Here is a 22,683-nt window from a genome sequence, read left to right on the forward strand (position 1 = left end):
CACCAGTGAGCCCGTTCCATTGGCAGCCATACATGATCATGCCATAACACTGCCTCCACCATATTTGACACATGATGTGGTATACTTTGAATCATGAGCTATTCCTTTCTTTCCCCATACTTTTCTCTTCCCATCATTCTGGTACAAGTTAATCTTGGTTTCATCAGTCCAAAGAATCTTATTCCAGAACATGGGAGGCTTTTTTAGATGTTTTCTGGCAAAGTCTAATCTGGCTTTCCTGTTCTTGAATGTTACCAGTGGTTTGCACCTTGTTGTAAACCCTCTGTATTTACATTCATGAAGACGTCTCTTGATTGTAGATTTTGACAATGATATGCCTACCTTCTCCAGAGCATTCTTGACTTCTGTTGATGTTGTGAAGGGGTTTTTCTTCACCAAGGAAAGGATTATGAGATCATCCACTTTAGTTGTCTTCCGTGGTCTTCCAGGCCTATCGATGTTGTTGAGCTCACCAGTGCTTTCTTTCTTTTTAAGAATATACCCAACTGTTGATTTGGCCACATCTAAGATTTTTGCTATCTCTCTTATAGATTTATGTTGTTTTTTCAGCCTAATGATGGCCTTCTTCACTTGCATTGAGATGTCCTTAGACTTCATATTGGTAGCGCCAGTCGAACAGCTGCCAAATACCAACTTGCTACCTGATATCAACTCCAGACCTTTTATCTGCTTCATTTGTCTTGAAGTAACGAGGGAATGGACCACACCTGGTCAATTAACTTCTTGTCAGTCAGCTGTCCAAATACCTTTGAGCCCCTGAAAATGGAGGTACTTTGCTTAAAACGGCTGTAATTCCTAAATGGTAAATGCCATATTTTTGTGGAACCTCTTAAAATAAAGCTGAAAGTCTACACTTCAATCACATCTTGATTGTTTTATTTCTAATCCATTGTGGTGGTGTAGAAAGGCAAAATCACAAAAACTCTGTCATTGTCCAAATACTTCTGGACTTGACTGTATATTCTTATACTCTTTTTTATGTATATATTTTTCTTTATATTTAATACTTTTCTTTATATATATTTTTCTTTATATTTAAATATTTTTCTATATTTTCTTTTCTATGTTGGAACAGTTACACAAAGCATTTCACTGCAAGTCGTACTGTGTATGGTTATGCATGTGACAAATAAAATTTGAATTTGAAATTTTAATTTTGTGTCTATCACCAGCTTCGGAAGACAGATTACCTGTAGCTCTGACCATAGTCACAAGCTGTTATGCAAGACATACAAAAAAAGAATAAAGAGGCTCATAGCCATGGACGATCATATTTTATATGAACTACTAAGTCATACAGTGACCATATGAAACAAGGTCTCAGCATGTGTACACATGTGCACAAGAAGGTATCCAGGTGTTACATACCGACCCCTGGCAGCTAGGGGGGTATAGAACTTTAAAAATGAGACATTTTTATTTAAAGCAATGTAATGCTAATTACCCTAGACTAAACAACAAACTTATGCATTCTCAATAATACTGACTCAATATCCTGTAGCATTCTGTAGTATGGACTATGAAAATACAGTATGATATCTCCACTGAGTGAGGACAATAGCCATACTTTATTCCACAATATGAAACAATTCACAAAATTATTTCATTTATATATGTCAAAACCACAAATTTCAATAGGAGTGCCAAATATTGAGTTTATAGCTTATAATTCTTCATATTTGATAATTTCTAAACTTTTTCAAGAGGGCTGAAGGAGGATCACCCGCACACCGAAATTTGTGATGCCAATAACCACCTGAGGGGAAACAGATCAACATTATCAGTAACATAAGACAGTGCACATTTAATACCATGTTACCATCAATTTTTAACTGAGAACATTAGAATAGTGTGTATTAAAATTTTTACATATTTAAATTTTCATGTATTGATTAAATGACAATTTTGCTATCCTTTTTGTTGTGCTTTAATTGACTGATTTAATTTAACTGTAATGGTAAAAAGAAATTACTGGAAGAGAGTTCTTCATCGGATGAATTCCCCTCTATTGGCACTTGAGTTTCTGACTGACCAGCTTGGAATTCAGGTGTGTCTTTTGCTGCTTTTAGCATTGGCTCCTTTTTGCTTTTAAGGGCCCAATGCATTGACTAAAAAAATTTAAGGAAACACAATAGATGACAAATAGCATGTATTTATTTTCCTATGTATTTAACCTGTCTGTAATTCCTTCATATTTCTTTTGTGTATTATATAAGAATAAGGAAAATGAAAAATGGAAATTGAAATAGTCAATCACAATGTCCTGTTAAAAAATGGCACTTACAATTTTAACTGTGTCACTCAAGGCCTGCCATTCCCTGAATGGAACAGTGATGCTACTTCTCAACCAGTAATCATATTTTCTTCTTTTGGTCTCATCTGTGAGAACATCTTTGGCCTGTTGTAACTTTTGAAAGTCTTGTGCTGCACAAAAAATGTAAGTAATGCAATAACAATCTTTAATATTTTTTTAAATAAATTGTAAAAATCCAAATATACAGCCTCTGAAAGGTAAACTGGCTCACCATAATTGCCTGTTTTACTTATTTAACTGTTATTTACTATGTTGGCCAGGAGGCTAATTTTAATTTGTTTGAGCTTACCTGCTTCAGGATTTTCCGGATGTTTGTCAGGGTGGCAAGACAGGGCTCTCACTTTATACTCTGCCATAATTTGTTCAGTCTAATGGATACGAAAAGAACAGACTATAAACAGACTGCTTGTCAAACATGGTCATTGCTACAACAGACTGTTTTTTTTATATCTAGTCTAAATGTGCATAATCTGTTTTCGGCAAAATGAATATTTGCATGGATGTCAGTATGCTATACAGGCTAATGTAGTAATGCAATGCCACTATCAATATCTGTTGAGCGTTCCAAATATGCATATCTTTATCTATATATGGATATAAACACAAACCATTATGCCCACAGAAACACTGGAAAACACACAGGAGGGAAAAACAGATGCAGAAATGCCATGCCATGGTCTGTGAATTCTGGCTCTGACAGTTTATCAACCTCAGATACATCACTTGAATTCATAATGGGTCTCAACTAGCGATGTGTGTGGACCTGTTTTTTTCCCTCAAATAAATCCTTCTTGTGCCATTATTAATAGCCAAGCACATATTGTGTTTGTTAGTGTCATTAGAGGTTCAAGCATGAAGTGCTGGAACCCTCTTGTCTTTGTTAAGATTTTTAATTTCTTATTAGGGGTCCAAGCACATAGTCCTGGAACCATACTGTAATTGTTAGAATTTTTATTTCTTTGTATTATTATTTTTCTGCCTTAAAACAAATTATGCAGACAAAACCATAAATGGAAGGCGTGAAACGTGGTCAATACTCCCTCCTGCTACTCAGGCAAGTGAGAGGGGTTTTACATTTTGGTCCGTATCTCATGAACTGTGAGTCCTACAAACAAAATACTTCTTCTCCCTGATTCCTTGGGGTATCCCAACAAAAAGCCTCAAGAACTATTAGTTCTACCCACTTAGATTTTTTGGTAACTTGCATAATATGCAAAACATACTTTTGCTAATGAGTCCTAGGATTTTTGGCCAATCTTCACAACCTTTGTGTAGACTACTCAGAAGAGAGTGAACCTCAGTAATGATCAAAAACATGTTGACATTTGTAAACAATATGGCCAGCACACATCAATCAATTCTAATGAGGTGGAGCCTAATTTATTTAAAACATCTGCAACTCATGACTGCTTGCATGGATTCAGATGAAACTTCAATTGAATGCACAGGACAAGCTTCTGTGGTGATGTGCAAAGTTTGGGGGGCATGATTATGCCTAGGGGCAGAGCTAAGGTCAGATAACTGTTCCTCAGGAACCATAAGGCTGATCAAGCTGAAATATAGTATGCTGCATCAAGGTTAAAATCTGTAAGGGGAATTTTGATGTTGACCTGATTACTTAAAAAAAAAAGGCCGCCATTGTCAGTCAGATTAACATTGAGCTAACATTGAATAGTAGGTTTGGTTAGGGACCTAATAGTACCTGATGCAATCTCACTCAAATTGGCCACTGGAGAGCGTTATTCGTGTTTTGCATTGGAAAATGAGGTGTAGAAAGAAATTTCTCTGTTTGCCTGATTCTGTTGTTGAAACCATGAAAAATACTGTACCCTTTGGACCATTTAGCCACAACCACTCAAATTTATGATAATTTGCATAATATGCGAAATCTACTTTTGCAAACTAGTCCTAGGATTTTTGGCCTAAACAATATGGCCGCCAAACATCAATAAATTCTAGCCAAAACGAAGCCTAATTTAATCAAACAGCTATAACTCATAATTGCTTACATGCATTCACATGAATCTTGAAAGAGATATACAAGATAAGATTCTCAGGGTGTATGCAAAGGTTTATGAAATTTGGTATGGTATGTGTATCTATGTGTAATGTACACACTATATGGCCAAAAGTTTGCGGACATCTGACCATAACATTCATACAACATGTGCTTGTTGAACATCCCATTCCAGATTTAGTTCCAATTTGCTGTTATCCTCCACTCCTCTGGGAAGGCTTTCCACCACATTTTGGAGCGTGGCTGTGGGGATTTGCTCATTGAGCCACAAGAGTGTTAGTGAGGTCAGGCACTGATGTTGGGTGAGGAGGCCTGGGAGGCAGTCAGCGTTCCAGTTCATCCCAAAGGTGTTCAGTGGGGTTGAGATCAGGGCTCTGTACAGGCCACTCGAGTTCTACCACTCCAACTTTGGCAAAACATGTCTTCATGTGATAATGACAATGTGCACAGGGGCATTATATTGCTGGAACAGGTTTGTGCCCCTTAGTTCCAGTGAAGGGAAGCCGTAATCTTATAGCCTACAAAGACATTCTATACAATTGTGTACTTCCAAATTTGTGGCACCAGTTTGGGGAAGAACCACGTATAGGTGTAATGGTCAGGTGTCCACAAACTTTTGGCTATATAGTGTGTATATATGTACATTCACTATATGGCATGTCAGAGCCAAAACATCCCTGTCCATCAGGTTTCCAAGTCAAACTGTAAAATGCTTAGTGATTTTATGTACAGTGATGTTAAACACATTAACAAGCTCTGTTTCTTTTAGAACTTTCCACTTGATTGTGCTTGATTGTGACCTTAAATCAAAAACTCACATTCTTACATTCAAATGTAGCCTTCAAACCTACCAAAATTTCTGTTTTTTGGTAGGTTTGAAGGCTACAATGAGAGATTGTCAAACACTACTTATAATAGGAAAACTGGTTGGTGTTAGTACTCAATAATAATCTAGAATAGTGCAAAAGTATGCAATTTGAGAGTCAACACTAGTATCTTTAAACTTGGAAATTTGTCCGTTATTATAGCTGAACTACTAGTGTCTCAGGATAGTGCAAAAGACGACAAAAACTCATACCCTATAAATTTAAATGTGGCTTGTCTGAATGTGACTCCCAATAACATTTCAAAATATTAGCACACAAAATCAGTCTTCAATATTTCTAATATTAATTTGTAAAATAAATGAAGGAAACAAAAGAGGACATAGTGAGTTCCTCTTGCAAAGCCCTTTTTTAAAACAAGTGCCTAGTTTAGGAAACCCTGACCTATAAAAATGAGTATGCATAAACTTAATTTATTTAACAGCAGAACTTGGAAAAATGTTGCTTGGTTTATGCCAGAGATATTCAAACATTTCACTCAAACTACTGCAGCATGTGGGTCTCTAACGAATAATTTATAATTAAAAAATAAATAAATAAAAAATCAAGCCTATATTGGGTAATTGTTGAAATCCATATTGAGCAATTGTTGATCAATGTGGTGTACACATACACATACGTATCATGGGATACAGTCATATTTCAATATGTAGTAATTTTTTTCCAAAAAGGAAATCAACATTCAGAAACCAGGTGGGAAAAATAAGTTCACCCTATAATTCATTAGAATGTAGCACCACATTTAGCAACAATAACCTGAAGGAAACATTTTTTGTATGAATTTATCAGTCTCTCACATCGCTTTGGAAAAATTTGGCCCACACTTCTTTACAACATTGCTTCAAGTTCATTGATGTTTGAGGGCATTTGTTTATACACAGCTCTCTTAGGATCCTGCCACACCATCTCAGTGGGGTTGAGGTCTGGACTTTGACTTGGTCATTGTATCACCTTGATTTTTTTTTCTTTGTAGTCATTCAGATGTCGATTTGCTGGTGTCCTTGGGATCATTGTTCTGTTGCATGACCCAATTTCAGCCCAGCTTAAACTGCTGGACAGATGGCCTCACATTTGTCTCAAGAATATTCTGGTATAAAGTGGAGCTCATCACTGTCTCAATGACTGCATGTTTCCCAGGTCCTGTGGCTGCAAAATTAGGCCAAATCATCACCCCTCCACCACCTTGCTTGACAGTTGGTATGGGGTGTTTGTGGTTTTCGCCAAACACGGCACTGTGCACGATCATCAAACATCTCCACCTTGGTCTCTTCAGTCTAAAAGATATTGTTCCAGAACTTTTGTGGTTTATTCAGATGCAATTTTGCAAATATAAGTTGTGCTGACATATTCCTTTTGGAGAGAAGGGGTTCCTTCCTCACCACCCTTCCATGAAAGCCATACTTGTTCATACTTGTCCCACCAGGTTATTTTACTTTTTGGAGAAAAATGACTACATATTGATATGTGTGCTTTTTTGTTGTCACCTGAGGGTATTTGTTTGATTATAGAAGATGGTGAAGACAACACAATTGTTATTTTGGCCCTGATAAATAAAAAAAAAGTTTGAGGAAAAAAAGTTTTCGCAGTTATTTGTGCACACCCGGATGCTCCAGAAGCAGCTGAAAGAGCCGGGGTCCTGGATGACTGCTGTACTTGATAATTTTGGCAATCTTCAGGAACCATTTCAGGTAAATGTCCTGTAAAGAACTTCCTGCCAATGATGAGCTCAGCTGATCTCACCATTTCGTAGGTCCCTACAGTCACGAGCAGAATAGCTGCCATACCAGGCTGTGATGCAGCTACTGAAAATACTCTGAATTGTGCAATGATGGTGAGAATGTCCGGGGCCATTTCAAACCATCTCAGCTTCTGCAGGAAGAACATACACTGCCAGGTTGATGTGTATATAAGCGTGCTCACACTCCTGTCTCTTCCTGTAGTCCATGATCATCTCCTTTGCTTTGCTGACATTGAGGCAGTGGTTGATGTCTGAGCACCAAGCAGCCAGGGCTCTGACCTCCTTTGTGTAGGCTGTCTTATCAGCATCCAAGTTAAGGCCTACAACGGTGGTGTAGTCAGCAAATTTAAAGGCATATTAGGTAAGATTAGGTCTCTGATGGTTAAGTGGGTAGGTTCAAAATTTGAATGATTATGATAATCACAATTATATCTCCTTTACCCTGAGTAACTTCATTCCATCATCATGCTACAGAGTTAGCTTTTGCCCACTTCAAGAGTTGAAACCTAAGTTATAGCAAGATATTCAGCTCATTATGATTAATGATCATTAGATTTCACTAATCCTGAGTAACATAATGTTACATATGTACTCTGCTTGTTACAACAGCCTGGATTGGTGCACCGTGTCTCAATGGCTAAAGTTAGCATTTTAGCATTTAGCTTCTGTCCACACAGCCAAAGTGATTGAAACCCAAGTTATAGTTCTAAAACACACAAAGTTCGGCTGTTGAAGGAGTGAAGGGGTATTGGGGAGTGTTTATAAAATGACTGACATGAGGCATATCCAAGCAATTCCAGTCTGGAGTGAAGTGCATTTGCAGTTTTTTTTTAAATGTTTTTTCAGCCTCATAATAGATTCACCCCACATAACACACTGAGGCCAATAAAAAAATGGACTATTGTTCCTCTAAGGATGATATTTGAGCTGTGTTGTACTACACAGTCATGTGTAAACAGAAAGAATAGAAGGGGCTTGAGCACTCAGCCTTGGGGAGCTTCAGTGCTGAGGGTGAGAGAGGAGGATGTGAGGCTGCCACTTCAGACCACCTGTGGCCTACCCATCAAAAAGTCCATGATCCAGTTGCACAGTTGGCTCTCCAGACACAGTGTAAGACTTCCCTCGGGTTGGGTCAGTAACAAGGAATGGGAGACAGGCTTGGGACAACTCAAATAGTTTTTATTTTTAATTTAATACTTGTCAGTGCTGATCTCACTCTCTGCACACACGCGCGCACACACACACATGGCTCTGTGCCGCTCAGCTCTCTCTCTTTCTCTCGCTTGTTACGGGGACCCTGAAGGCAGAAAAAGACACACACAAGTAACGTGGGCTAATACAACACAATCATCAAACGTTACCTGCTGTATCGACCCACCTCCTCTCCGTCCACAGCTGGCGCTTGATCACACCCCCACCGCCACAAACCCCCAACGCCTGACTCAGGCCCGGGAGCCGTCTGGCCTACAGCTGACCCCCCCGCTGGGAGAGGTTCTCCAGCACCACCAACTGCGCCCCCTGGTCTGTGGACCTCATCGGATATATGCGTCAAATTTAGACAGCGTATTGACGTTTCTCAAGTTCATACAAAAATGGACCAACCCGTCGGCCTTGGACACCAAGAACACCAGGCTGCTCCAATCACTGTGGGACTACTCGATTACCATGTCAAGCAGGGCCTTGAGGTCCTCCTGAACCATATTTTTATCAACTTTTTCAACTTGAGGTCCTCCTGAACCATATTTTTTTCAACTTACCTTCAGTCCCAGCTCCTCCCTCTCTGGAACCACCATCGCCAGAGCCAAAGGAACTGCCTCTCTCCATGGTTTTAGGAAATGGTATTTTAGGAGGTGGTATACTTGTGCATCGCCTCTATCCGTTCGTCTGACCTCATAGTCGACACCTCCAACTCGCCGTGTGACCTGTGTTAATTGTCTCAATGTGTGGAGTTTTGCTCTCAGGTCAAGAACATTTCATTTTCGCTATTAGAAGATCAATTTTCTCTAATGACGTCTAAGACTCCACGGGGCTTGCGCCCGTACAATTATTCGGGAATTATAATTATTAGGGAAAACCCCGTGGAGGCTCGCGGCACTTCTCTTACGAAGTGTATTATATACGTCTTACAGAGGTATTCTGGTGGGCTGGGACTTTCTCAGCTGTGGAATTGTTGCTTACCTCAAAATGAGCATAGAAATTGTTAAGCTTGTCTGGTAGTGAGGCAGAGGCTTCACAGTGGCTGTTTTTGCTTCCTTCACACTCTGTGATAGCACCAGGCCACTCCACATGTGCTGGATGTCAGAGCACTGGTTGTGTGATTCCACCCTGTCCCTATAGCTCATCTTGGCCTTCCTGATGGCCTTCTGAAGATAAAATCTGGTCTTTTTGTAGGCCATAGGTTGCAGGCAGCAGTGCCTACCGTTTGGTTCAAACATCCCCAATGGCCCAGGGCTTTTGGTTGGGAAATGCACAGGCAGAGGTTTTTGGAATGGCCTCGTCTGTGCACTTACTGATGTAACTGATCCTTATAAAGGTTGATTTCTCATTTTGCAGCCTCTCGGAATATCTCCCAGTCTGTGATTTCAAAGCAGTCTTTTCGCATGCTTATGGACTACTCGTTCCACTGATGGACCGGAGCTTTCCATTTTAGCCTTTGTCTGTAATTCAGCAGCTGGAGAATGCTGTTGTGATCTGGCTTATCAAAAGCTGGACAGGGTTGTCTTTGTTACAGTCCTTTTGTGCTGAACAGAAATGGTCTGTCTGCTCACCTCGTGTGGGAAAATCAATGTGTTGGTAATATTTAGGGAGAACTTTCTTCATGTTCACCCAGTTGAAGTCCCCAACAACAATAAATGCAGCCTCAGGATGTGAATTATGCACACAAACTTGCATCACTGCCTCCTGTATGCATTTCCCCTCTACAATTCTGCAAATGTAACACAGAATTTAGAAAGTTGCCTAAAATTTAGCAAGTTACTGCTCATTGTCCCAAAGTGGCCTGCGAGGCCCTGGTTACTGCTGCTGACCTCGGAATGGACGGAAGGACTTGGCAGCTTCCTCCTCACCAAGATCTCAATTAGATAGGATAATTAGACTTGGCCAGGGTGCCCATGCCTATGAGCCTCTCAGAGGGAATCACAGGCCAGTACAGTTAGGTTAGGTTTTTAATTTTTAATGCCACGTTCAGCGTCAAGTGCAACATTCATGGTAGGAACAAGATTATAAATAATAAATGAATAAAAATGTATAAATGAATACATGGGTAGATATACATAAGAACTGGCACACTAAATAAATTAACACAATTGAATAGAAGATATTTTAAAAACTAAAACAATTTAAAAGTGTAAAATATTTCACAGTGGGCAAGGTAAGCATCTATATGGATCAATTCAAATTAATTTTTGATAAAAATTCTAAAACTCTTTCTGGTGTTTCCTTGTCAAAAATCTCCTTGAAAGACCTTGCTCAGTAATACCTGTTGACATTAAAAGTAGAACAGTTTGATAAAATGTGCTTTTGAGTCAGAGGAGTTCTACATGACTGACATGATGGTGCCTCTCCACCCATTAATAAAAACATGCGTTAGTCTCAAGTGACCCACGCGACATCTTGTGTACACAGTCTGATCCCAGTGAGTTTTAAAGGAAGGGGTCAGTCTTAACAAGAATGATTTCATGCAGTTTATCATCATTTTTGTCCCATTTCACTTGCCACTTTCTTACAGTATAGGAGTTCAAGATCGGTCTGAGGTCAGATGGTGGGATATGGCACTTGCTGGTTCTCATTCCAAAAGCCTTTTTAGCAGCTATATGTGCCTACTCATTGCCGGAGAGCCCACAATGTCCCAGTACCCAGCAAAAAAGCAATGCTGTAGTTCTGTAAAAGGTACACATTGGATAAGATGCAGACTATTATGGGGTGATCCGTTTTTCATGGACTCCAGGGCTTGTAGGTAGGATTTAGAATCTGTACAAATTAAAACATAATGTTGTGTATTTTGTGCAAGGTATTCCAGGGCTAAAAGCAAAGTGCGTGCCCCGGCTGTCAAGATCCTGGAATGCAGATGCCATGGTGCTGCTGTCCAACTGCTAGTGCAGCAGATAGACGATTGTCCACTTTGGTTCCGTCTGTGTGTATAGGTGTGTGATGAGGAAATCTGCTTCTTATGTTCAGGAACTGCTGCTGATACATAACTGGGTGAGTTTTTTACTTTTTATTGTAAGACATGTCAAAGATGATGTCAGTTTATTTTTAGATCCCATGAAGGATACAACAGAAATGCATCGGGGTTAAAACAACAAGGTTAATGTACAGGTTTTCTAAATGGAGTCTTACACATAGCCCAAAGGGGTGAATGCATTTCACTCTGGCCTCATACAAATGTACAAAGTTGTTGGGGACAAAAACCTGGAGAGTAGGCTGGATTTTGTTGATTTGTCTTAAGCTTGGTTGTATACTGAAGAGCCAGTTTCAAGCATCTGTTACTGAGGGTTCGTTGGCTTCAACATGTATGCAACATATAAGGCAAGTCGCAAGGTCCTAAACGCTCCCAACATGTAATGCGCCCAAGGCAAGGTCCTAAATGCTCCCTAGGCAAGTCGCAGTCCTTGATGGTGCACAGTGTCCAGCATTTGTATGTATGATGTCTGGCAGAGCCATAGATTATACTCCCATAATCCGATTGGGATCAGACTAGTGTCCTGTATAGGCACCATAGTAATGTACAGTATGCACCCTGTATGATCAGCACCTATGTTTTTGCCAGCACCTATACAATATCTAAAACCTTAAGGCATCTGTTCTTTAGAAGTTTCATACATGGGATAAGAGACAGTCTGTTGTCTAAAAGAAGTCCTAAAAAACCTTGTCTTCTTTACTACCTTAATATGTACAGCTCTGGCTCATAGTGTAGAGAAGGTAGTAGGCAGAAGTGTCTACAGACAATTTTTGTTTCAGAAAATTTGAACTCATCGTCTGACCACAAATGGATTTTATTTATTTATGCATATGCATTCCTCTTGCAGCAAATACAGAGATTGTCAACATAAAGATTGCACAATATATTAGATGCAATCACATTCACAATACTGTTAATATTAAAAAGGATGCTTCTCTGAGGTACTCCCAGTTCTTGTGTGTGTAAGCTTGAGAGGGTAGAACCTACCCTGACTTTAAAAGGTCCCTTAGATAAAAACTTGGAGATAAAAAATGGTCAGGTGCCCCCTAAAACCCATGTGTTACTTTTAAAATGCCATACTTCCATGTTGTGGCATATGCTTTCTCTAGATCAAAAAAGACAGCTACAGCACATTCTTTTTTAACAAAAGCGTCATGTGCATAAGATTCCAGTCTGACAAGGAGACCTAGTGTGCACCTACCCTGTCTAAAGTCACACTGGAGTCTACTTATTTGATTGTCAGTTTATAGCTTCCAGACAAAATGATTATTAACCATCCACTCCATGGTTTTACAAAGACAACTAGTCAGGGCAATAGGGCTATTATAGTCCTTGTCTGGTTTAGGTATGGGTATGCTTCTAGCCAGGAGGGTGGCATGTGTCCTGATGTCCAGACTATATTTAAGTTTTTAAGAAGCAGACACAGAACACTATGGGGGAGGTGTTTTATAAATTGATAGTGACTCTTGTCTGGCCCAACAATGGTATCCTGGGATTTCTTTATGGAGTTCAGGAGTTCTTCCATTGAGACGGGCTGGTTATATGGTTCTGTATTATCTGAGTAAAACTCAAGTTGCTTCTTTTCTTGCTGTACATGTATTACTTGGAATTCGGGGAGGTAGTTTTGTGTTGAGAAGTTCTTTTTGAATGTCCCTGCTAGCTTGTTTGATATTTCATGTTTTGTGGTACGGAGTGCCTTGATGTTTGATATGCTGTATTTGTGGTCCGCTTCCTTTGCCCTTCCTGTTACACATCATACCCCAAACATTCTTTGCTGGCGTATTTAGTGTTACGCTTGATACTATTTGCCTCCAACTTTGTTTCTTGTTGCATTAATGACTTGGTTAGATTCTCTGTTGTTGGGTGTTGGTTGAAGAGCCTTTCTGCTTTTTTAATTGGCCTCAAAGCATTTTTGCAGTTTTCCTCAAACCATGGATTACATCTTCAATTTGGTTTTCTTGATGTTTTTGGGATAATTCATCTGATATTGGAGTATCGGTGAACCAATTTATTGGGTCCTGTAATATATTAAAATCTTAAACTTCTCCTGGTTCAGGGTCTGAAAGGGAAGGCAGTTACCTTTTTTAAGTTGCCATCTTTGCGCTCTTTGTTGCTTCTGCCAAGGTTATAATCAAGGGGAAGTGATTGCTCCCACACAGGTGGTCCCGTACTTGCCATGAGAAGTCAAGCAATAATTCAGGTTCACATATAGTCAAATCAGTTGCAGAGTATGTCCCATGCCCTGGATGCAGATAGGTATTTGAGTTCATCTATTCATCTAGCAAACAGAGAGCATTTTACTGATGTAGTTCTCTATAGTCTTGCCTTTAGTGGGCTGCTTCCCCATAGAGGATTGAGGCTGTTAAAATCACCCATGAGGGCATATGGGGATTTCAACTGACCTGGTCTTATAATGTCACAGAGCCATCAAGTGGTACATAGATAGAGCACATTCTGGTGGGTTTGTGGAGCGTTAAGTGTACTGCTGTTGCCTGCAGGTCGGTGCTCATTGCAGTGGGGCTATGGATGATATCACGTCTTATTAAGATGGCTGTACCACCAGAGGGACGTTGTGCATTTGGGCCATAAGCACTGCACATTGCAGTGGAGCTATATGGTACCAGGAGGTTCTCCTGAAGACAAAAGGCAAGAGGGTTAAAAACTGCAATTCTGCAAAGTTGGCATTAAGACCACGACAGTTCCACTGAATAATATTACTCCGCATTAGGTAGGCAGTACATGTACTCGCACCATATTCCTGCCTTCGGGTTAGAGGCTTTGGCTGCAAGAGGTCACAGTCTATGCCATTTCAATATCTTTGGGGTGTTCAGTTTTGTTCAGGCTTTGACCCAGACACTATGACCCTTTGACCCTTTTGAGGGGGCACTATGCTTGTGCCTTTTCCTGAGATTCCTGAGATGCCTTTTTGTATGGCGAAAGGAGATAGCTTGGTAAGGGGCATGTCTGGGGATAGAGATTCTAAGATTAAGAACCTCTGCCAGTTATCAAATGACATAAGAGAATCTCTAGTTACTGAATCAAGATCTAAATCCTAATCTACCATCCTTTTTGGGGGAGTTTGTTTGGTAGCCATGTGTATATGTATTTGGTTTCATCACCCCTATTCCCCACCCACCTCGGAGCCCAACAAGGGGATGCACAGGGCCACGGACATCCTGCAGATATGCATCAGGGATATAGGGGTGGTATACTCAAGCAACCATGTAATTACATTGCTCGATTGACCTTTAGCCAATGCCTTCTGGGAAGAGAAAAGGAATGGCCGATATTAATGCCAAAAAGGTACAACCCAGGGCAAGTCTTGACCAGCCACTTGATTGGAATGGCTCTTCCAACCTCCTGTCTATGTGAAATAGCAACCAAAGCACTGTGTTGGTAGCTGCAGCAGACCACATTCCTCAAGTGAAAGGACCTCTTCCTCCACAATCACAAGTTGCAACTCACGGCAAACAATCTACCCCATTTGTCACCTCTTATGATCAGCAAGGCGGTGCTAGGGACCTATTCTAACCTTTATTCTATTTTCCTTTACTTATGCTTAATAAAGAGAAAAAAAGATTTTTTATTATATTATCACTTTCTCGTATTATTTGTGAGTGTATTCTGAACCAGGGTTTTCCGACCTGATATGTCTCACCATTAGATAAGTGGATAGAATGTACATAAGGAGATAGATAAGCGGTACACATTGTCAGGTGAAGACCATTTATCATACAATAAGCTAAGCCTCTCTAAATGATTACACATAAATTAGCTAAAAACTTCTTATATATTGGGTAGCCTTTCACACATTTAGTTAGACAGGAAGGGAGTTGCGTGACAAAGCCAAAAAAGAACTCGGACTACACTCCCGTACTTCTCCATCTGAAGAATTTTCTGCAAATAAAATTCAGCAACTGTGAAGATCTGGTTGCAAGATTTATCCTTTCACGCTTTGCATCTGACTGAAGTGTTATGACTTTGACTTTGACAATGATACACCTACCTCCTCCAGAGTGTTCTTGAGTTGGCTAGATGTTGTGAAGGGGTTTTTCTTCACCAAGGAAAGAATTCTCCATTCTCTACTTTAGTTGTCTTCCGTGGTCTTCCAGGCCTTTTTGTGTTGCTGAGCTCGCCAGTGCATTCCTTCTTCTTAAGAATGTACCAAATTGTTGATTTAGCCACTCCTACAGTTTCTGCTATCTCTCTGATATGTCTGTTTTGTTTTTTCAGCTTAATGATGGCATCCTTCACTTGCATCAACACCTCTTTGGAGTTTCCACGCAAATTTAACACTTGGAATCAACTCCAGACCATTTATCTCCTTAATTTGTCAGGAAATAACAGGCCAAACCTGGCCATGAAACAATTGTCCAATTAAAAAATTACAACCTGACTATACACACACACAAGTCCCAAAAGTCTCCATACATGGGGTATTTAACACTTTTTGGCAAAATGTCTTCCAAAATGTTTCATACCTAGTTTATATCATATTGCGAGATCCCCAGATCTAAGCCCACTTGATTTGTACCTGTGGGGGCACATGAAGGCCATGGAGTACCAGGAAAAGATACAGCACAATGATAATTTAAAGGAACGCATTCAAAGTGCAGACCTGTTAAAATGGCAGGTTTTTGTGAAATGAAACCAAAATAAATCATGTCAAAATTTTTTCCACCGTCAATGTGAAATTACAACATATAAAAATTAAGTGAAAAACAATCAAACATTTTAGGTAAAAATAGGAAAAATAAAAAACTTACAACAACCTGGCTGCATAAGTGTGCACACCTTTTCATAATTGGGATGTGGCTGCAAAGAGCTTACAAAGCCTGTACAGCATCCCACTGTCAAAAGGTATCAATCAGGAGAGAGGTAAAAAAAAATTCCTAAACATTAGATGTACCATGGAACACTGTGAAGGCCATCATCAACAAGTGGAGAAAATGGAGCACCACAGTGACATCACCAAGAACAGGACGTCACTCCAAAATTTATAAAAGGACAAGACAAAAACTTAACAGGGAGGCTGCCAAGAGACCTATGGCAACATTAAAGGAGATGCAGGAATAGCTGACAAGTACTCTCTGCATGTGACAGCAATTTCTCATATTCTTCACATGTCTGGGCTATGGGGTAGGGTGGCTAGACAGAAGCCCTTTCTCACAAAAAAAAAAAAAAAAAAAATCCAAGCTCAACTAAATCACCCTAAACTAAGTGGCAAAATGTGTTGTGGTCTGATGAGACCAATTCCAAAAATTATAATAATTCTATAATTTCAAAAGGTATGTTTGGTGCAAAAAAAACAGCACTTCACCAAAAGAACACCATATCCACAGTGAAGCTTGGTGGTGGCAGCATCATGCTTTAGGGCTGCTTTTCTTCAGCCAGAACTAGGGTTTTTGTCAAGGTGGAGGGAATCATGAATAGCTAGAAATGCTAGTCGATTTTAGTGTTAAACCTTCAAGTGTCTGCTAGTAAGCTGAAGATGAAAAGGAATTTCCCCTTTTTAACATGACAATGACCCAAATCATACATCCATATCAACAAAGAAATGGCTTAACCAAAAGAAGATCAATGTTTTTGAATGACCTAGCCAGAGCCCAGACCTGAATCCAAGGTCTGCACAGGAGATGCCCTCACAGTTTGATGTTTTTGCAAGAAAGAGTGATAACACTGATTATCTAGTTACAATGGCACATAGTAGTAGTTACGGTGCCACATATTAGGCAGCAAGTGAACAGTCAGTTCTCAAAGTTGATTTGTTGGAAGCAGGAAAAATGGGCAAGTGTAAGGATCTGAGTGACTTTGACTAGGGCCAAATTGTGATGGCTAGATGACTGGGTCAGATCATCTCCAAAATGGCAGGTCTTGTGTGGTGTTTCTGGTATGCAGTGGTTAGTACCTACCAAAGTGGTCCAAGGAAGGACAACTGGTGAACCGGTGACAGGATCATGGGTGCCCAAGGCTCATTCATGCACATGGGGAGCAAAGGCTAGCCCATCTGGTCTGATCCTACAGAAGAGTTACTGTAGCACAAATTGCTGAAAAAGTTAACACAAATACCCATAAACAGGCATCTAGAAATCTGGACAAGGGCAAAAAGTACATATGGTCCAATGTCACTGGAGAAGAGTTCTACAAATTCATTGATCTGATCATCTACACATCAATGATTGCTCTAAAACATATACAGGATTATTGGAGAGAGAGCTACTTCTACTCTGTCCCATCTCCAGCAACAGTTATGACGAGGGATATGTTCAGAACTACTTCCTGGAACATTCACAAGTGACCTAGACAAAGGTGTGGAGAACAACAGGAAGAAGGGGACACCAGACCGTGACAGGTTGTTCCTCACAAGATCACTTCTCAATGAGATATGTGCTGCCTGCCAGGCACATTACCATCCAAGAAGGGAGCTTGCAGGAATGGTAACAAAATCTAAAACTAGCATGACCCTGTATATGAAAGACAAGCCAAAAAAATGGGGGTTCAAATTTTTTCTGTTAGCTGACTCCTCTAACAGCTACACAAATAATTTCTTTGTGTATACTGGGAAAACAAGGGATGTAAGTGGGAATGGACTCCAGCTTACCTGGGAACTGGATACAACATATACAGTCATGTGAAAAAATTAGGACACCCCATTAAATATTCAGTTCTTTATTAAGAAATGTCAACATGTCAATTTTTGATCTTGTTTTAATTTGTACCTGTAGATGAAAGTGATGTAATTGCATGTAAACAACAAAAAAAATTACTTTGTTTTCACTTATTTAACAAAAGAAATTTTAAAAAATGAGTATTTCAATTGAGGAAAAAGTTAGGACACCCTATGCCCTAATAGCTAGTGTTTCCCCCTTTGGCTGAAATAACCTCAATGAAACATTTCTTGTAGCCATCTACCAGCTTCTGACATCGACTGGAAGAAAGTTTCCCCCACTCCTCAATGCAGAATTCTTTCAGCTGATGGGTTTCTTGCATGCACAGTCCGTTTCAAATCACCCCCAGGATCTCAATAAGATTTAGATCTGGGGTTTGACTTGGCCATTCCAGAACTCTCCATTTTTTACTGTTCAGCCAGTCCTTGGTGGATTTACTGGTATGTTTTGCGTCATTGTCATGTTGCAAGGTCCAGTTCCACTTCAGCTTCAGTTTTTTGACAGATGGTCTCACATGTTCCTCAAGCACCTTCTGATAGTGAGCTGGCCAGGTCCTGCTGCAGCAAAGCATCCCTAAACCATCACCTAAACTTCCACCTCCATGTTTCAAAGTTGGTATGAGGTTCTTTTGCTGAAATGCTGTATTTGGTTTATGCCAAACATGCCCTCTGTTATGGTGTCCAAATAATTCAATTTTAGACTCATCTATCCAAAGCACATTATTCCAGAAGTCTTGGCCTTTGTCTATGTGTTCTTTGGCAAACTTCAGTCTTGCCCTCATGTTTTTCTTAGACAGCAAAGGTTTCCTCCTTGCACACCGCCCATGATAATTAAAGTTGTGCAGTCTCTTTCCGATTGTAAATTCATGAACTTTGACATCAACTGTAGCAAGAGCTTGCTGTAGGTCCCGTGATGATATTTTAGGGTTTTTGGAGACTTCTTTAACCATCTTGTGATCTGCTCTTGGGGTGAATTTGCTTGGACGGCCTGACCTGGCCATGTTGGCAGTTGTTTTAAATGTTCTCCACTTGTAAATGATTTTCCGGACAGTGGAATGGCTGATTACAAATTCTTTTGAGATCTTTTTATATCCCTTACCAGACTCATAAGCATCAACAATCTTCTTTCTGAAGGCCTCAGAGAGCTCTTTGGATCTCACCATGGTGATACCTCTCACTGCAACAATTAAGAGCAAACCAAACTAAATGAGGTTTAAATAAGGCAAGCCTCCTTCAAAATGCTCTGTAACGATGTTCTAATAATTTGCACCTGATATGATACACCTGTAGGAAATTTTAGCCATTTTAAGTACAAATAAATGTGGGGGTGTCCTTACTTTTTCCTCACAAGAAATTGGATTTTTTTTTTAATTACATTTTACAGATCATTTAAAAAAGACTTTTCTTTGGTTTTATTTGTTTAGTTACATTACTTGAATTTCCCAATATTGTTAAAATGAAGATCAAGTGTCCATATGTTTAACTATGTTAAAAAAAACACAGGCTTTCATGGGGTGTCCTAATTTTTTCACATGACTGTATGTGGACAACTTTTATACAAGTCCCAGGCTTTTCACAGATTTGGCACAGGCACACTATGGAGCTTGTGGGACATATAGAGACAACCGGAAAGGCTGCTCCCAAAACAGGCAGAATGCTCTGGACCAAAAATTCCTGAAGGGATACAGCAGATGGATCAGAGATGACCCTCTTCTGGTTGTGAAGTGGATGGACACACGGGAGGTGTCTGTATGCTCCACAACTCTCCAGGCCTTCTCCAGTGTTTTAGCTGTGTAGGACAGAGATTACTGGGCATCCCAGGAGAAATGTTAGGTAGACACTGCAGCACCTGCCCGTGGCCACTGCCAGCCCCACTGATAAAAGCATGAAGGCCACACCAGGACAGGGGACCTGTGAACGTTGCCGTAAGGTGGATAAAAAGGAAATGTGGATACCATGGAAGTGCAAGGCCTGTGATGTGGCACTGTGCCTCACTGTTGACAGGAACTGCTTTGAAAAATGGCACAGCTAAAAGGACACTGACATTGGAGGACTGCCCAGACTGAAAGAAATGCCTGTGACTAATCTGTTTTCTTGTAAATAGTTCACTATAGTTTCTTGTTTCTCATTTTTAAAGTTTAAATTTTGCATTTATAGTGGACTGACCAGAGAGAAAAAAGGAATGACTGACCAGACTGAAAAACCATCTGGGACTGATGTGTTTTATTTGTAAATTGTTCATTAGAGTTCTTTGTTTTTCACTCCTAAAGTTCATATTTTGCATTTATGGTATTGAAAAAAAATTACTGAAAAAAATATACATATATACATCACTGCTGTATTAACATCTTATAAGCATCTTTAAAAATGGATTTACATAATTCATAAATTCCCAAACGTCTTCAATACATCTGCTGGACATCGCTGAAAGATCCAACTGAGATGACCTGGCAACTTATTGAAGATGAGCAAACAGTATTTAAATCAAATACGATACTACACTAGGTGATATACAGGTGTTAGACACTGTCCCTGGCAGTTTGAAATAAAATAGAGTAAAATAGAACATGGTCTTTCTTCTCACAAGCTTCATATATAACTGTTTGCCCAGACCCGCATGAAAGCAAAAACTCTTTTTGTCAACTTTTTTGGTTGTCTCCCACACGGTCCCAGTTCCAATGCAACAGTGGCGTAGCCAGGGATTAATTTTAAGTGGGGATAAGGGGGGACTCCTCGACTGCCTGTCAGACTCATCAACTTGCTTCACACATACACACACATACAGCGGAGAAAATGTCAGAGAGAAGTGAGGCTGATATCACCAATCTCCATCCCCGGCCAAAAAAAGAAATTAAAATTGGCAGCATGGGATTATTTTGCATATCCCAAAAATGAAAGGGGGGTTGTCCTCACGGACGGACATCCAATTTGCAAAAAATGTGGTCGCAAAGTGGCCGCCAGAAGAGGAAACACATCAAACATTTTCGCTCCTGTTCGAGAACACCATTCCTCCATGCAGATCAAGGTAAATGTCCCATTTAAAACTTTAATCTCTAGCGAAAAAACGTGTGAAGGTTTAAACGTCAATCATAAAATGTGCCATCGAAATCATTTTTCCCATTGTGGCTCCATCTGCATTGTCTGTCCGTTTGGTAACCTCTGAATTACAAACGCACACACACTGACCCTGATCTGAATGCATGTGTGTGAGTGAGTGAGTGAGTTCAAGGTACAGACAGGCGCAGTTTGGCTGCGCTGTCGCTCACCTACAGTATATGTTAATGATCATAGGACATTACTTTTTTCCACACAGCTGATTGTATTGTTCATTTAGTAGTTAATTTAACATGCTATTCTAACATGTAAACAATAAGTTAAAATTAAGTGACTTACATTTTAGACTCAATATTGTCTGTTTTTGTTCTATTTCACCAACGAAAATAGTTCTAAACAAAGCCACAGCAAAACCATTGTGCGTCCCCGAGAAACACAGTGGTGTTTCGTTACTGAACGAATCTGTTTTTGAATGAATCGGTTAATATGACTTTTTCACTTAAAAATGGTTTCAAGTTTCAATTATAATAAAGTAATTATGTAAATACTACTAATATTAATTTTATAATACTGTATACCGTGAAATTTTCAGAGACAGTTATCGCATCGTGAAAATCTCATACCGTTGGAACCCAAAGTAGTAGATTAATTAACAATTTAAAGAATAAGCTACCATCAACCCATCCTGCTATATTAATAAAGTTGCCATAAAATTCCAATATAACAGTTTCACTGAAAATGATTAAAATAAAAATCATAGTAATGGGGAAATGTCATTTTATGTCATAAAACCAGATGCACACTTCTTTTTCTCCTCTTAAGTAGATCTCCAATACTACACACATTGCTATCCCTCGGCTACCTAGCTATCTGGCTTTCAAACGGTAACGGGAAAAATGCATGATTCTGATTTGTTAATCCTATTTCTCACCACAGCTGGTAGCCAATAAAATGTGATTAAACAAACTAAGAGAAGAGTTCATTTGACGTTTGGGCAGTTAAACATGTAATTGCAATGACTTGGTATTTGACACTGAATAAAGTTTTTGTGCATTAATTATGAACTGTGCTATAAAGGTGTTCATAAAAGTATATATAATACAAAAAGGTGGAAAGTGAAACCGGAAAATATTTAAGTACCTATGCCAATGCAACGCACACCTCTAGTCTTAACCAGATGACCGGTGAACCTTGCAAGCTTTCTAATGAAAAAATGAACACGTCCGTTCATTCTGACTAATGTAGCCTATTGTTATTTGGTTACAATCATAATACAGATTTTTAGGCCATTAATGTTTAACTATTCTCGAAAATTACCACTGAGTAATCAGTCGAGTGTAAGGTCAGGGCATAGAGGATTACACTCAAGCTTCGTCTCGCTGACGTTACAAAACAGAAATCTTACCGTTGACGACTCATCGCACCCAAGCAAGCCGTAATAATCTTCCAGATCTTCCATTTTACAATTTATTATCTTCTCCATGAGTGTGGAAGCACCCTCAGTGATCCTTTCACAACACACAAAAAACACCGTAAAGGTTGGTATAAATGCTATACATTTGGCTTCAGTACGTTCTGCAATAGAGCAATAAAATCTTTATAAGTAGTATAAAATATTAACTAGTCTGTATTTAGCAAGATAGACTTAGCTAACTAATATCGTATTGATAACTCGTTTATCTTGCTAACCTAGCAATTTTCGTTAAACCTCTTACTGTGCTCTCGACATCAGACACTTGGAGTTTCTGGGTCTCGCTATCAGTTGCTGAAATGTACGCGAGGCGGAGCAGCGAGTATGGAAAACCAAA

At 39.6% G+C, this 22,683-nt stretch overlaps 1 protein-coding gene across 2 annotated transcripts; it reads right to left on the reverse strand.

Annotated features, from left to right (window-relative positions):
- Nucleotides 1–1,570: 1,570 nt before the first annotated feature.
- Nucleotides 1,571–22,683, reverse strand: dnajc12 (DnaJ (Hsp40) homolog, subfamily C, member 12). Of its 2 annotated transcripts, none has more exons than XM_026939333.3 (6): nt 22,591–22,683; nt 22,281–22,383; nt 2,625–2,703; nt 2,306–2,445; nt 1,994–2,129; nt 1,571–1,777 (listed from the first exon to the last, which is right to left on the reverse strand). In XM_026939333.3, exons 1-6 carry the CDS (start codon nt 22,602–22,604, stop codon nt 1,695–1,697), a joined length of 555 nt encoding a protein of 184 aa, XP_026795134.1. In that variant the 5' UTR covers nt 22,605–22,683; the 3' UTR covers nt 1,571–1,694. The 2 variants fall into 2 exon arrangements, with proteins under 2 accessions (XP_026795134.1, XP_026795135.1); XM_026939334.3 differs by having other exon boundaries at nt 22,565–22,625.

Source organism: Pangasianodon hypophthalmus, chromosome 3 (genome assembly GCF_027358585.1).
Source record: "Pangasianodon hypophthalmus isolate fPanHyp1 chromosome 3, fPanHyp1.pri, whole genome shotgun sequence".
NCBI lineage: Eukaryota > Metazoa > Chordata > Actinopteri > Siluriformes > Pangasiidae > Pangasianodon > Pangasianodon hypophthalmus.